Source organism: Rhincodon typus, chromosome 10 (genome assembly GCF_021869965.1).
Source record: "Rhincodon typus isolate 14 chromosome 10, sRhiTyp1.1, whole genome shotgun sequence".
Classification (NCBI taxonomy): Eukaryota; Metazoa; Chordata; class Chondrichthyes; order Orectolobiformes; family Rhincodontidae; genus Rhincodon; species Rhincodon typus.
This window is the reverse complement of record NC_063341.1, coordinates 70,922,877-70,939,733: the sequence shown is the minus strand read 5'-3', so window position 1 is coordinate 70,939,733 and position 16,857 is coordinate 70,922,877. Positions and strand designations below refer to the sequence as shown.

Here is a 16,857-nt window from a genome sequence, read left to right as displayed (position 1 = left end):
TATTTATTTCAGAACCCCCTTCCCCTCCCCCTTTTCTGATGAAGGGTCTAGGCCCGAAACGTCAGCCTTTCTGCTCCTATGATGCTGCTTGGCCTGCTGTGTTCATCCAGCTCTACACCTTGTTATCTCAGTGAATCTATTCACACAGGATATCTTTGTTTGGCAGTGGCTGATAGTCCGAGACACAAATGTCAAGATAATTGCTCGTTTCCTGTAATTGTAACTGTCAGCTGACCATCTTGTATCTTCCACAGCCTTCTCATTCTGAGATCCATGTTCCTTTGCGCTTTGATTATAGTCCTTTCATCACTATTCAACAGTTTTCAATAAGACTTTCGAATCTCCTTTGTTGATTACATGACAGGTCGCCTTTATTGCTGGTTTCTGTAGCATTCTTACGATGTTCTCCTAACACCAAGCTACCACTTATGTCTGATGGAGGCTCCACTTGGTCAAAATCGTCTAAAGAAAGCAGTTCCTACTATCTCAGATACATTGCCTATTGGGCTAGAATGGTTACAGAAGCTTGTTATTTGTATTTTTGTGGAGAAATATTACTGCACACCCTTACCCTCACTCTCTGCAACCCGGATGTATCATGGCTGCTGGTCACAATGTCTCTGGCTCTTTAGCACACTCAACACTTAAAGTGACATCACTGCAGCATATGGGTCTGAAAGGGTTAATACCATGGAGTGCCATAAGCACCACCCACTATGATGATTTCTTTATTCATTCACGGGATGAGAGCGCTGCTGGCCAGGCAGCATTTATTGTCCATCCCTAACTGCCCAGAGGGAGTCACATGTAGGCTAGACCAGGTAAGGATGGCAGTTTCCTTCTTTAAAGGACATTAGTGAACCAGATGGGTTTTTCCAACAATCGGCAACGGATTCACGATCATCATTAGATTCTTAATTCCAGATATGTTTATTGAATTCAAATTCCACCATCTGCCTTGGCGTGATTTAAACCTGGGTCCCCAGAACACTATCTGGGTCTCTGGATTAATAGTCCAGCGATAATACCACTAGGCCAATGCCTCCCAAGTAGTGAGGCCTATTCTCTGGTGCTCCTCAAAGTTTCTGTAACAATGTCTATCACATCGATGTAGCCTGTAAGTAATCGCCTCATATAATCAACAAGAAGTAGTTTATTGTAAGAGCCTCTTGTAGCTAGACCAAGTAGATTTCTGTGACCTCACCAGGCCTTTCCAACACTTATACAGGATGGTACCTGTGACCTTCATCACGAGCGGGCATGATAATACGACAACACTTCTTTCCACTCAAAAGCTTCTAGCGATTTAACCTTTAATTCTGCTATGTGCTATCCAGAATTAACAAGCTCCTTCTTTCATTTTCCACCCCCATCCCAGACCAAAACTGCCCTTGACAACTGTATTTTGCCAAGGCTCCTTTGAAAGCACCTCCCAAACCAGCGATCTCTCCCATCCAGTAGGATAAGGGCAGCAGGTACATGGGAACACCACCCTCTGCAAGTTTCCTTCCAAGCCACTGGTCTGACTTAGAAATATGTTGCCATTCCTTCACTGTCACTGGGTCAGAATCCTACACAGTATGTTAGGTGCATCTATAGCACCACCTTAATATAATTAGAAATGAGCAGTAAATTGCTGGCCTTGCCACAGATGCTTACATCCCATGAAACAAAATGGAAAATGCCATTACATTCCAGAGGAATTCCATTGCACGTCAAAAGCAAAATATCACAAAAACTGGAAATCTGAAATAAAACAAAAAAGATGCTAGAAATACTTAGCAGGCTGGGCAACATCTATGGAGAGGGGAACAGAGTTAACGGTTCGAGTTAATGACACCCTGTTCCATGGCCAACATCTCTGTCTCTGGCTTGCTGCAGTGTTCCAGCGAAGCTCAACGCAAGCTGGCAGAACAACGCCTCATTTTCCGCTTGGGCACCCTACAGCCCTCCGGACTCAATATCGAGTTCAATAATTTTAGGGCCTGAACCCTCCCATGTCCCAGCCCCCCAACCCCACACACCAGGCCTTGTTACCACATAGCCTGCCATTACACACTACCTATTGTTAGTTACTAATAGTCCCCATTAACAGCTATTCACCCTCCCAGCCAGATCGTTATCAACTCCCTTATCTATCCAACTGCTCTTCTCTCTCTTCAGGCTCTATCCTATCATTTACTCCCTACCCCATTCCCCTCCCTATTTTCTGCATATCAACCAACATTTTCCCATCAGTTCCGAGGAAGGGTCACCGGACCCAAAACGTTTCCTCTGATTTTTTCTTCACAGATGCTGCCAGACCTGCTGAACTTTTAAAGCAACTTCTGTTTTTGCCCCTGACTTACAGCATCCGCGGTTCTTTCAGTTTTTATTTAATATTAACCCCATGTTTTGATTTTATAAGTCTTTTGGTGTGGAAGGAAGGATTATTTTCTAACATATGTCACATCTCCATCTTCAACGACACTGCTCCTACTCCATTTAAAACCATGTCATTTTCCCTTTCCTTAATTATCTGATGAATCATTTGCTCCAGACTGAGATGGTCAATCACATTTGGGGACGGAAACATTTTACATTGAGAAGCTTTGAGGAAAGCCTGAAGGGGCTAAGGGGGAAATAAAGGAAATTACATTCTTACAATCTTGTAGGAGCCTCCTGAAAGTGGGATGTGAAAAGAGAACCGAATGTATACTTGAGAAAGAAAAATAAAACATTAGGGCCATGGGGCAAGATCAGAGACGGAGGGGTGGGGAGATGAAAATCACACTGTTTTCACAGAGCTAGTAGAACCATGATGAGCTGAATGGCCTCCTTTCACTATTTCAGGAGAGTCGCCACGGTTGCAAACCAGAGATCATTTTAGAACTATAGTGGTAGCAGAATACGTGGAGATACAGGTTTACATCGTGGGAGGTTAGGAATAGATCCGAGGCCTAATCTCAGCACAAGAGTGTAGAGGGAGCAGGAGGCTGGAGCTTAGAAGAAAGTAGATGCAAGGTGACAACTGAAACCCTTTTGCTGACAATGATGCTCCCTGGTCCTAGACTCTCCCACAAGGGGAAACAACCTTTCCACATCTACCCAGTCAAACCCCCTTAGAATTTTGTCTCAATATTCTCTTATTCTGTTGAGTTGCAATGACTGCAACCAAAATGACAGATTCTCTCTGAAATATGTAGATAGCTGTGTTGTGGTGTAGGAAATGTGGCGTACTGTTTGTGCATGGAAAGATCCCACGAACAACAGGAAAGCTTGCAGCAGAAAGGAACAGAGAGCATGTTTCGGGGGTACCATTCATCACAAGTGATGGATTTTCTTGAGAAAATCTGTGAGCCCTTTAGAAAGAGGGCACGCATGAGCAGCCCACAGCACAGAATCAGGCGCCAAGATGAGGAATGATAATTTTAGGCGTCTTGCCATTCGGAGGATTTAACGCAACACCACTTACCGTAACAATCAGCCCCCTTTCCTGGAAATACTTGACCAACGGGATGGTGTTTTGTTTGAAGGTTGTCAATCGTCTCTGGATGGCTTTGGGATTGTCGTCAGGGCGACCTTGCTGTGCTGCCCGCTTTTCCAGCCGCTCTTTCAACTGGTGATTTGCGCAGGCAAGGAACACAACTAAATCTGGGGTGCAGATCTGTTGAGTAAGATTCAACATAAAGGGAGAGAGAGAAAAGGAACCCATTGAAGCTCAATAAAGGGTCCATTCAGAGAATCGGCAGAACCAGGAGTAGGCCCACTCAAATCCCATGAGCCTCTACTTCAATCTTCACTCATCTGACTCATTATCCATATCCCCTCAGCCAACAAGGAGCTTAACTAAGTCCCAGAGGCTCCAACTGTCCCATCACCAATTAGGGCAGCATGGTGGCTCAGTGGTTAGCACTGCTGCCTCACAGCGCCAGGGACCCAGGTTTGATTCCACCCTTGGGCGACTGTCTGTGTGGAGTTTGCACATCCTCCCTGTATCTGTGTGGGTTTCCTCCCACAGTCCAAAGATGTGTAGGTTAGGTAGATTGGCCATGCTAAATTGCCCATAGTGCCCAGGGATGTTTGGGTTAGACTAGGGGAATGGGTCTGGGTGGGAATGCTCTTCAGAGGGGCGGTGTGGACTTGTTGGACCGAATGGCCTGTTTCCACGCTGTAGGGATTCTATTATTCACCCAGAAAGGAGAGAATTATACACATTTCCATTTTGTGGGGGAAAGGAAGAAGTTTGCCTTTAGACAAAAGCAAACTGCTGTGGATACTGGAACTCTGAAACAAACACAGCGAACATTGTTGGAGATACTCAGTAGTTCAAAGTTAATGTTTTGCATTTGGTATGACTCAGAAGACTCGTAACGTTGAGTGTTTCTCTCTCACAGGTGCTGCCAGACCTGCTGGGTTTTTCCAGCAATTTGTGCATGTTTTCCATCCAAATGTGCCCCAGCTTTAATTTTTAGATGATTTTCATTCTTCTACTGGAAGTAGTGTTTTATCTTTGGGCGGAACATTGTCACAAGTGAAAGAGTCTGGTCTCTGGGAATGAAAGCTAGGATTCAACGTCAATGGATGTTGGGACCATGGCCAGCATTATTGGAGAAAGGAACGGAGTTAACGTCTTGAGTCAAATAGGACTCTTCTTCAGGGAAGACGGCATCTGAGGAAGAGTAATTGTCAACTCGAAATGCCATTTCTGTTTCTCTCTCCACAGATGCTGCCAAATCTGTTGAGCTTCTCCAGTATTCCCTGTTTTAGTTTCAGGTTTCCAGATTCTGTAGTACTTTGCTATAGTTGCCAAATTGGAAGTTGCACGTTTATGACTGGGGGAGGTAGTGTTCGAACGATGGCAAAGGTTGTTAAAGGCCCAGGATGGAATGAGGGGCTCCTACTCCTGAATAGTAGGAACATAGGAGCGAGAGTAAGCCTTCGGCCTATCAAGCCAAGGCTTTAAGGGACGACAATGGCCTAGTGACATTATCGCTGGACTGTTAATCCAGAGACCCACATAATGTTCTGGGGACCCGGGTTTGAATTCTGCCATGGCAGATGGTGGAACATGAATTCAGTAGAAACCTGGAATTAAGAATCTAATGATGACCATGAACCGATTGTCAGAAAAACCCATCTAAAATCTTTTAGGGAGGTCTGGCCGACATGAGACTCCAAACACACAACAATGTGGTTGACTCATAACTGCCCTCTGGGTAATTAGGGATGGGAAATAAATGCTGGCCTGGCCAGCGACACCCTCATCCCATGAATAATTGTAAAAAATGGCATACTTTTCCAGCCATTTAACTAGATCATGGCTGATCTTCTACTTCAATGCTATTTTCCTGTATGCTCCAGAATGTCTAGAAATACATTGATTTCCACTTCTCCTGTTCTTACAATCCCTGGTGATGACCCTGCCAAGGTGAAGCACAGCAAAGAGTTCCATACCTGGTCTTCAAAGGACAACACTTGGGCAACATCCCGGGGGAATCCGTCAATGACAAATCCTTGTGCGTCTGGCAGTTGCATCAAACGACGTTTGATCTCAGTGATGGTTGTTTCCTTCAAAAGGAGAAACACACATAAAAGGGCAATTCAATCAAAAAGTGCTCATGTTATCCCGAAGAATGTTAAAAGTGAAGGTCGCAACAAGGCCAATTTGTTCAGCTGGGGGAAGATGGCGTCTCTTACTGGCAACGTCACTAATATCCAAAGATCCAGCTAATCACACAACTACAGAAATGCTGAGGCACAGACGGAGGCCATTCAGCCCATTGTGTCTGCTGCACAGTTTGTTTAATAATCCGGGGACGTGGGTTCAAATCCCACCGCAGCATATTAGTGGTAAATCTCAATCAATAATGTCTGTAATGTAAAGCTAGTCTCAGTAATGGTGACTGTGAGAACTGTTATCCATTGTCATTAAAAAAAGTGTCTGGTTTCTGGAATAACACTGAGGGAAACAAATCAGCTGGACTGGTCCACATGACTCCAGACCCACAACAATGTGGTTGACCCTTAGTTGCTGTGTGAAATGACTGAATAAGCCGCTCTGCTCAGATTAGGGACAAAAACAGAAGTTGCTGGAAAAGCTCTGGCAGCATCTGTGAAGAGAAATCAGAGTTAACCTTTCGGGTCCGGTGACCCTTCCTCAGAACTGATGGTAGCTCGGAAACTGTCAGGTGTTTTTTATGCAGCAGATTGGGTGTGGGAGGGGTAAGGGATAAACGATAAATGATGGGGGATAGAGCCCAAAGAGAGAGAAGTACAGTTGGACAGACAAAGGAATGGGTAATGATCTGGTTAGGAGGGTGAATAGCTGTTAAAGGAGACTGTTAGAGACTAACAATGGGTTGTGTATAATAGCAGACAATGTGATGACAAAGCCTGGTGTGTGGAGGTGGGGGCTAGGACATAGAAGAGTTCAAGCCCTAAAGTTATTGAACTAGATATTAAGTCCAGAGGGCTGCAAAGGTCCCCAAACAGAAAATGAGATGTTGTTCTTCCAGCTTACGCTGAGCTTCGCTGGAGAACTGCAGCAAGCCTGAGACAGAGATGTTGGCCAGGGAACAGGGTGGTGTGTTGAAGTGACAACTGGAAGCTCAGGATCATTTTTGCGGGCAGAATGTAGGTGTTCTGCGAAGCGGTCACCCAGTCTAGGTTTCGTTTCCCCAATGTAGAGGAGATCATATCGTGAGCTGTGAGCAGCAGCAGTGGCAATTAGGGATGGACAACAAATATTCACCTTGGCAGTACTGCCCACATCCTATGAAAGAATAAAGAAAGCAGGTGATTAGGCCTTAACCTGAGCTGTTTGCTATTATGTGAATAGTCAACCTGTAGTTTTGTACAAATTACATCAGTTAAATGTCAAGCTAGCAATTTCATTGCATTTATCTGCGTCCTATTTTAAGATAATTAAGTTGCATATATACATGTCAAAGGTACCACAACGTTCAAGTACTTTTGAAGCATATTCACTGTTGTAAATACAGCAAGCTACCACAGTGTGAACATAGCCACATCATTTGCTTAAAGGTTAAACATCAGGCAGGAATACGCCACGTGTACTTCTTCAAAACAACACAATGGAGCTCCAGCTTAACAGCTATACACTGTCCCTTTCTTTCTCTGTCTCACTTTCTCTCTCTCTGTGTCTCAATTTCTCACTCACCACCTCTCAATGTGTCTCTCTATCTCAGTCTCTCTCTGTCTCTATGTGTACCTCTATCTCTGACTCGCTCTCTGTCTCGTCTCTCTCTGTCTCTGTGTCTCTCTGTATCTCCCTCTTTCTGTGTCTCTCTGGTCAGAGGCTAGGAATACTGAAGCTAGTAACCCGTCGCACGTCCCAAAGCTTGTCCAACATCTACAAGGCACAAGTGAGGAGTGTGATAGAATACTCCCCACTAGCCTGGATGGGTGCAGCTCCAACAATACTCAAGAGGCTTGACACCATCCAGGACAAAGCAGTCCAATTGATGACACCACATCCACAAACATTGTCTCCCTCCAGCACTGACACTCAGTAGCAGTAGAATGTATTACCTATAACATGCACTGCAGAAATTAATTGAAGCTGTATAGATGCATACCCCTGCAAATCAAACACTATCCTGACTTGGAAATATATCGCCGTTCCTTCAGTGTCACTGGGTCAAAATCCTGGAACTTTCTCCCTAACAGCATTGTGGGAATATCTAAACCGAATGGAATGCAGTGGTTCAAGAAGGCAGCTCATCACCAACTTCTCAAGGGGCAAACTAAGGATGGGCAATAAATGCTGGCCCAAATGCTTCTGGTGAGACCAAGCTGGGATACTGTGTGTAGCCACAATCTCCATACTTTCGGAATTATAGATTATTTTTCTAATTAATCTGTTCAGAGATGTTATTACGCACTTCTAGACCATGTCAGACTTGAACCTATGCCTCCTTTTCCAAGGTAGGACATTATCATGGCACCAAGCCCCTTAAGGAAGGGATATAGATATTATAAAGCCATAGAGGTCTGTATCACAGAAGAAGACCCTTCAGCCCATTGTGTCTGTGTCAGTCTAACCATGCTAATCCTACATTCCAGCACTTGGCCCATAGCCCTGTATGCCTTGGCATCGCAAATGTACATGTGAAGGCTTCTTCAATGTTATGAGGCTTTCTGCCCACACCACCCTTTCGCATAGTGAGTTCCAGATTCCCACTGCCCTCTGGGTGAAAACATCTTTGCTCACGTTCCCTCTAAACTTCCAGCCCTTGCCTAAAATCTATGCCCCCGGGTCAACGATTGCTGTACCAAGGGGAAAAGTTTCTTCCCATCTATGCTCCTCACAATTTTACACATCTCATGTCCCCTCTCGATCTCCTCTGCTCCAAGAAAAACAACCCCAGTCTGTGCGATCTTTCTTCATAACTGAAACTCTCCAACTCAGGGCAACATCCTGGTAAATCTCCTCTCCAGTGCTCCAGTCACATCCATCCTATAATGTGGATTCCAGAACTGCACACCGTACTCAAGCTGTGGCCTAACTTGGGTTTTTCTTACAGTTGTTCAGATGTGTCATGACAAATCTCTGCAGCAGGTAGGACTTGAACCTCGGCCTCCTGGGTCAGAGGTTGGGGCACTACCACGGTGCCACAAGAGCCCCTTTAAGGAATTAGATATTTGGTCTGGAGCATTTGCTAAATTGCTTCCCAAGCTGAGTAAATTGGGTCTATCTGCCTCATTTATTTAAACCCTAAAGCAACCTCATCTAAATATGAACAATTATGAAGAGGCTTGACAGACTAAAGGCTGAGGGGTTGTTACCTCCAACTTGGATATCTTGAACACAGAGAGGTAATCACAGGGTAAGGGGCTTCAGATAGGATTGAGATGAGAAGAAACTTCTTCATTCAAAAGGTCATGAATGTTTCCAACCGGTACCTCAGCAGCTTGTGGATTTTTCAGTTTTGAGTACATTTAAGGCTGCGATAGACTTTTGGCTTTTCAGGGAATCAAGGAATATGGGGTGGGGGGGCTGTGTTGGGGAGCACTGGGCAGACAGGAAAGTGAAGTTGAGGCAAATAGAGATTGTACTGAATGATGGAGCAGGTTTGAAAGACCAAAAGGTCTACTCCTGCCACTATTTTCTTACAAGCTTAAGATAAACAAGTTAATTGGCTCATTATTAGGATTATTTACATTAGAAAGACGGAGGTTGCGGGGGGACCTGATGGAGGTCTACAAAATCATGAGAGATATAGACAGGGTGGATAGCAAGAAGCTTTTTCCCAGAGTGGGGGACTCAATTACTAGGGGTCACGATTTCAAGATGAGAGGGGAAAAGTTTAAGGGAGATATGCGTGGAAAGTTCTTTACGCATAGGGTGGTGGGTACCTGGAACGCGTTGCCAGCGGAGGTGGTAGAGGCGGGCACGATAGCGTCATTTAAGATGTATCTAAACAGATACATGAATGTGCAGGGAGCAGAGGGATACAGATCCTTGGAAAATAGGCGACAGGTTTCGATAGAGGATCTGGATCGGCGCAGGCTTGGAGGTCCAAAGGGCCTGTTCCTGTGCTGTAATTTTCTTTGTTCTTTGTATTATCACACCTGGTAGCACCAGAACTTGAGTATTGCTGAGAAAAAACATTTTGTTGAAGATTGTCATCACCAGGACACTTTGCAAGTATGAAGAGGAAGAACATTCCATGCTGTATGAGCAGAGAGTGCTGACTGGTGGGTAAGTCTCAGAATATCCATGACCACAGCACTGTTTAAGAGATCTTGCTATTTGCAAATTAGTCACCACATTCTCTACATTGTAAAAGGGTCAGGGTTTCCTTTAAAATAACATTATTGGGTGTAAAATACTTTGGGATTGAGGTTGTGAAAGGTGCTATAGAAATTCAGGCTTGCATTTTGATAAGAAGTGATTTTTCTTCTCCCCTTTAGGATGTTACTGGTGTAGGCTGACTATGTAACTACATTCATTGAACTCCGCAATCATTCTTAAGAGACATTATACAAGTACAAGAATTGTTTTTACCTGTGGTGCCAATTCCCCATTGGTGATTATTTTGGCAATTAAACTCCACTTCCTGTTACAAGTTGTGTTGTGGATCATTTTCCTTCTGAGAAGCTCTCCCACTGAAATGTATTCAAATCCATAATGCTTGGCGATCTTCAGACTCTGAGTTCCCTTCCCACTGCCTGGGCCACCTGAACAGCAACAGACAGGTGTATTAACAAAGAAATAATTGTATTTATATGTAGTTTCAATCTGTCACAGTCCCAAGGCCCTACACATAATCTGTTAAATATCTGGTTGGACTGTAACTGTAGCATTGTATCCAGTTCTGGACACCAGACTTTAAGAAGGATAGGAGATGCAGCGGAAATTTTGCTGTCAGGGATGGGATGTTTTAACTGTTTTACAACAGGTGGTAGAGTAGCTCAGTGGTTAGTACTGCTGCCTCAAAGCACCAGGGACTCAGTCCCCTCAGGTCACTGTCTGTGTGGAGTCTGCATATTCTCCCCGTGTCAGCATTGGTTTCCTCTGGGTGCTCTGATTTCCTCCCACAGTCCAAAGATGTACAGGTTAGATGGATTGACCATAGGAAGTTGTCCATAGTATCCAGGGATGTGCCAGCTAAGTGGATTAACCATGGGAAATGTAGGGTTACAGGGATAGGGCATGGGGGGGGCGTGGGTCTGGGTGAGATGCTTTCAGAGGGTCAGTGTGGACTCAATGGGCTGAATGGCCTGCTTCCACACTGTAGGGATTCCATGATTCTAACGTGACATTAGAAACATTGTAGTGTCCTCTTGGAGCAAAGAAGTTTACAGGTGTTCTGATAGAGAGGCACAAGATTATGATAGATTTAGATAAGGCAGACAAAGAATATGCCCATTACCTGATAATACAAAGACTAGGGAGCACAAATTTACATTTTGCGCAAGTGATGTACGAGGGTGTAAGGAAGCACTTTCTACTGTACTGACTGGGTGTTAATGAACTGGATCTCTCTTCCCATGAAGAAAGCTATGAATAAACGTTGTTTTGAAAAATTTAATAGTCTATTGTCAGTATACTAACTTCAGTGCCATTAAAGTGAAATAAATTAGTCCTTACTCCATTCCAGACCCTGTTCTGCTCAGTGCATTTATGGAAAAACCTCCAACTATAGAGCTATAGAAACCATGCAGCTGCTGAATTCTGATTTCAAGTTTTTTATTCCTCCCCTTCAGAAATAGACTCTTCAAGCAAGTAACAGGCCTGCAATGCTAACAGATTTCATGTTGATTGCAATAACTCCATGAAGGCTGGTATCCTATCACCAAGTCACCCTTTATTTACACGTGCATAGTAAATGGCACTGACCCAACTAGTTGGGTGCTGGCTCCTGAAGAGAGCAGGAGCTCCAACACTCCCGTTTTTATCTGTCAGCCAGGGCTCCCTGATTGGACCAGGTTAACAGCCCCAATCAGGGAACTCATATTCTATGAAGTGCACCTGGCTGACCTCATTCCAATCGCTACGTTAATAAGTATCTTTTACCAGGACCTACTTTCAATTCTTGTATATGTATTTTAAGTATTAACTATATCACTTTTGAATTGAATAACTTAAAGTTTTGAAATAAATTAGTCTTTGTCTTGTTTGAAGAAAAGGCTTTGCTGCTGGTTAATTATAAATGGGAATACTTGAAAATAAAACAAAAGGTGAACTGAACAAAGTATTGATACTCACAGTTCATGGAGCACACTGAAGACATACTGGTGTGGTTGTTATCTGTGGGATATGAGTGTTGCTAACAATGACTTATTACCCACCTCTCATGGAGAAATGCTGGCTTAATGGTATTATTGCAGGACTGGTAATCTGGGGGCCTGGTTTTAAATCCTGCCATGGCCACTGGTGGAATTTGATTTCAATAAGAATCTCGAATTGTGTCTCTGATGATGACCATAAATTGACTGTCAGGAGGAACCCATCTGGCTCACCAATGTCCTTTAGGGAAGGAAATCTGCCCTTCTTACCTGATCTGGCCTACATGTGACTCCAGACCCAAAGCAGTGTGGTTGACTCTTAACTGCCCTCTGGACAATAAATGCCAGCCTGGCCTGTGATACCTTCATCCTATGAATGAATTTTGAATAAAAATTGCCCATGAGAAACTGGTGGTGAGCTACCTTCATGAACTGTTGCAGTCCTTGGGGAGGATGGAGCCCGTCCATTCCTTTATGGGTATTTTTTTGGAGATTTTTGGAGATCTGATGTATCTGAGGATTTGGCTGGAACTATTACAGAGGGCAGCAAAACAGCAGCCATGTTGCCATGGGTGTGGAGTCACATGCAGGCCAGACTGGGTAAGAACAGCAAATCTCCAACCCTGTAGGACACTGACAAATGAGACAGATTTCTACAGCAACCAAAAATGGCCAACATTACTGAAAGTAGCTTTTTAATTCCGGATTTATTAAGGGACTTTAAACTCTATCATCTTGTGAACCTCTGACCCCAGGGCATAAGTCAGAACCGCTCGGTCTTTAGTGACCCATTCCTTGACCCATTACACAGCCAGCAACCCTTTCACCCCAGTGATCTTATAACTCCCCAGCATTACCTATAAGCAGCAGAATCCAAGGGTGTGGTTTGACTGGGTCGAACACTGTGTATTCCTCGATGAGCTCCGCAGTTTCAGACAGATCGGTGTCACTCTCGATGGAGAACTGATGGATGGGAGGCAGACGGTCATAGCGTTGATAAGGAAAACTGGGAGTGTCAGGCAGAACTGCAAGCAGAACAGCAGGAATAGACAGAGGAATACGTCTGTATGTCTTTATTGGCCAATTGATCAGGTTTCTGACATTTAATAATCCTTTCAGCTCTTTGACCTCTTCCCTCCTCCACCTTTCAAAGAAGATGGAGCTAACATTCAGAACGCTCTCTGATGCGTTTGATCGTGACCTTTAACGAATCTTGTGTTGGTTTTTGTTCACATCCCTGCATGCAGTCATTCTGGTGTGTCAGCTTTTCTCTGTTGATGTACCTTTACCTGATGTACGGGGACAGTGGGTTCAAACCCCCACTCCAGAACCTTGAACACAAGCCAGACTAACACGGGGGAATTCCTTGACCTTCAGAGAGTGGGTTAAACAGGTGAGGTTTTTAGTGTTTCCTGAAGCACGGGAGTGGACAGTTTTTTTCTGAAAGACAGCGTCTGAGAGTGCAGTGCTCCCTCAGCACCACACAGAAGCCTCCACCCGAGATTGTGAGGGTGAAGTCTCTGGACTACAGCCTGAACCCTTGAGAGGTGAGTTGGCATCCCATGACATCATTGCTGGCACAAGTTGGGTAAAGGGACTTAGAACATAGAACATAGAACAGTACAGCACAGTACAGGCCTTTCGGCTCATGATGTTGTGCCGACATATTATCCTACTAAGATCAATCTACCCTGCATACCCTACATTTTACTATCCTCCAAATGCCTATCAAAGAGTCGCTTAAAAGTCCCTAAAGTATCTGACTCCACTACCACTGCCGGCAGCGCATTCCACACGCCCACCACTCTCTGTGTGAAGAACCTACCTCTGACATCTCCCCTATACCTTCCTCCAATCACCTTAAAATTATGTCCCCTTGTAATAGCCATTTCCACCCTGGGAAAAAGTCTCTGACTATCCACTCTATCTATGCCTCTCATCATCTTGTACACCTCTATCAAGTTACCTCTCATCTTTCTTTGCTCCAATGAAAAGAGCCCTAGCTCCCTCAACCTTTCCTCATAAGACCTGCCCTCCAGTCCAGGCAGCATCCTGGTAAATCTCCTCTGCACCCTCTCTAAAGCTTTCCTATAATGAGGTGACCAGAACTGAACACAATATTCCAAGTGCAGTCTAACCAGAGTTTTATACAGCTGCAGTTTAACCTCACGGCTCTTAAACTCAATTCCCCTGCTGATGAAAGCCAATACACCATACGCCTTCTTTACAACCCTATCAACTTGGGTAGCAACTTTGAGGGATGTATGGACGTGAACTCCAAGATCCCTCTGATCCTCCACACTGCCAGGAATCCTGCCATTAACCCTATCTTCTGCATTCAAATTCGACCTTCCAAAATGAATCACTTCACACTTTTTTGATGAATTTGAGGTACATATTTTTTAAAATTTGCTGCCCCTTCCTCCTCTCTGCTAAACTCACCAAATCCCAAGTGAATTGGACTTGTGACACTTTCATATCCCTGGAATTGGGTGGTGTGGAGGTAGCAGACCCCTTACCATTCCTAAAGAAGGATCTTCTGCTCTGGCAACCATTCAGAGGAGGCAATGTCCTCTTCTCCTGGGCCACAAAGGTGTCCCACCGCACTCTGTCGGGTCCTCCCAGCTCCTTCACTTTCTTCAGGCAACTTTCCAAGTAGTCGACAGGGTCTTCTGGTCTGTGGTGCATTAGCCCTGTGAGCAGGCTCTATATAGAAAGAAAGAGAAGGTGCGATTGAGGCTCCACCAGTGAAACTGGGCTGTACGCCAGGAAATATTGCCCAGCTGTTGAGAGAGAATCATTATGAAACAGGCTAATTCTCCCATCAAGTCCATGCCAGCTCTGTGGGGAGCACACACTGTGGCAAGAAATCCCATCACCCCATTCATGCCCTGGAGGTTTATTTTGCTCAAGTTTCTTTCCACTTTTGTTTTGGAAACAAAAAAAATCACTGGTCATTTCCTCTACTACCCCGTTAACAGTAACTCAGAGCGATTACCACTCCCTGTATGATAAAGCTTTCCCTCACACCCCACTCCATATCATTTCGATAAAACCTCATTCAGTATCTCCTGCTCCTTGTACCATCAGCTCAGGGGAATGGCTTTCTTGTACCTGTCTTGTCTAAACCTGTCATAATCTTGTACACCTCAACCTGTTGGAGAACAGTTCTGAGGAAGGGTCACCAGACCTGAAACGTTAACTCTGATATTTTCTTCACAGAAGCTGCTGGACCTGCTGAGCTTTTCCAGCAACTTCTGTTTTTGTTCCTGTTGGAGAACAATCCCAGCTTCTCAACCTAACATTGTAGTGAAATTTTTCTCAACTCTGGTCAATCTCCTCTACACTTTCAATGACTCTCACATCCTTGCTAGAAGTATCGTGACTGGAATTAGACACAATTAGAAACAAATTTAAAAGGCATCTAGATAGATACATGAATAGGAAGGGTTTAGGGGGATATGGGCCAAATGCTGGCAAATGGAACTAGATTAATTTAGGATATCTGGTCAGCGTGGACAAATTGGACCAAACGTCCTGTTTTTGTGCTGTACACCTCTATGACTCAATCACTCACAACCAGAGCTTTATAAAGGTTTAGCATAACTTCCCCTACTGTTGGGCTCAGTGCCTGTATTTTATCACAGATGGTCAACAGCAGATGAATAAAGCACCGTCCAATGTTCTTTCAATTATAATAATTCTCCCTCCTCCAGTCTTTATGTGATCCTCACATATCCTTTAGCCAACTTCTGTTTGGGCTTGTTTTCATTTTGGGGGATATCTGGAACAGTGTAATGCAATAACAGAGAGGAGACATACTTCTCTCCCAATGCCAGATCCTGCACTAATGTTGCTCCATTGCAACAGTCAGAGAAATGTCAAACTGCGTACGAATCTGCAACATGAAGTAGGAAGAGCACAAAAGAATGCAATTTCTGTGAAGTGAGAGCCTTTCTTGGATCGATGGAAAGGAGGAGTTCCTTTCCAGAATAAAAACAGAATAAAAAGACATGGTAGAGCTGCTTGTTCCCAGGGAGCTTAGTAAACCAGTTAATCTCATTAGTAACCCAGTTAATCTCGTTAGTAACCAGGGATCATTCTGCTGACCTGCCACTTTTTAAAGAGTTTATGTAACAAGAATGGAGGCCTTTCAGCCACTTGTGCCAGTGCCAGCTCTTTGAATAAACTCTGCAACTAGCTCCGCACCCCTGCAAAAGAAAAATCAGCCAACCAACAAAACCTATGGGCAGTACGGTGGCTCAGTGGCTAGCATTGCTGCCTCGCAGCACCAGGGACCCGGGTTCAATTCCAGCCTCAGGCGATTGTGCAAACTGCACACAGACATTTTCCCTGTGTCCGTGTGGGGTTTTCTCCCAGAGTCCAAAGATGTGCAGGTTAGATGGATTGGCCATGGGAAATGCAGGGTTACAGAGATAGGATAGGGGGTGAGTTTGGGTGGGATGCTCTTTGGAGGGTCTCTGCGGACTCAATGGGCTGAATGGCCTCTTTCCGCTCTGCAGGGATTTTATGATATTGTAACCTTCGCCTCTATCAGCCCCAATGGATTCTACATTGCCAATGCAAAATGCACTGAAATAAGAGATAACAAGGTGTAGAGCTGGATGAACACAGCAGGCCTAGCAGCATCAGAGGAGCAGGAAAGCTGACGTTTCGGGTCTAGACCCTTCTTCAGAAATAGCACTTCTTCAGCACTGAAATAACCCATTTTTCCTCTCTCCCATAGCCAGCATGTTTTTTTCCCTTGTTCCTCATCATGTATACATTCAGCTCCCTCTTGCACATTTCCACGGAATCTGCTTCTAGTGTGCTTTCAGATTGCGCCTTTCAGATCACAGTTTGCTAGTTAGAAATACAAATCTCCTAATCTTCCCTTTGGTTCCATTCTCAATGCCTTTAAATTAGGCCACTGCCCTCTGGTTACCCACACTTTGGCCAATGGGACCAATCCCGCATCTTTAACAATAAAGATAAAGTCACCACAATCTTACCAGACTATAGGTCTGCTCTCTCATTCAAAACAGACAACTGGTGGTGGTTTAACCTAAAGTTCACCACGCCTCAGGGGAAGCGGAGACATTGGAATGAAATGTCCTTCAT

At 44.5% G+C, this 16,857-nt stretch overlaps 1 protein-coding gene across 1 annotated transcript in view; it reads right to left on the bottom strand.

Moving 5' to 3' along the window:
* The window catches only part of ak5 (adenylate kinase 5), a 35,931-nt gene extending 21,495 nt beyond the window's left edge, over positions 1 to 14,436 (bottom strand). Inside the window, exons 1-5 of the mRNA XM_048601550.1 lie at positions 14,256 to 14,436; positions 12,594 to 12,761; positions 10,013 to 10,185; positions 5,437 to 5,550; positions 3,455 to 3,646 (exon numbers count right to left, since the gene is read on the bottom strand). Coding sequence (XP_048457507.1) covers positions 3,455 to 3,646; positions 5,437 to 5,550; positions 10,013 to 10,185; positions 12,594 to 12,761; positions 14,256 to 14,424 — 816 coding nt within the window. The 5' untranslated portion in view covers positions 14,425 to 14,436. The remainder of the gene's footprint in view (positions 1 to 3,454; positions 3,647 to 5,436; positions 5,551 to 10,012; positions 10,186 to 12,593; positions 12,762 to 14,255) is intronic.
* Between the last annotated feature and the right edge of the window lie 2,421 nt (positions 14,437 to 16,857).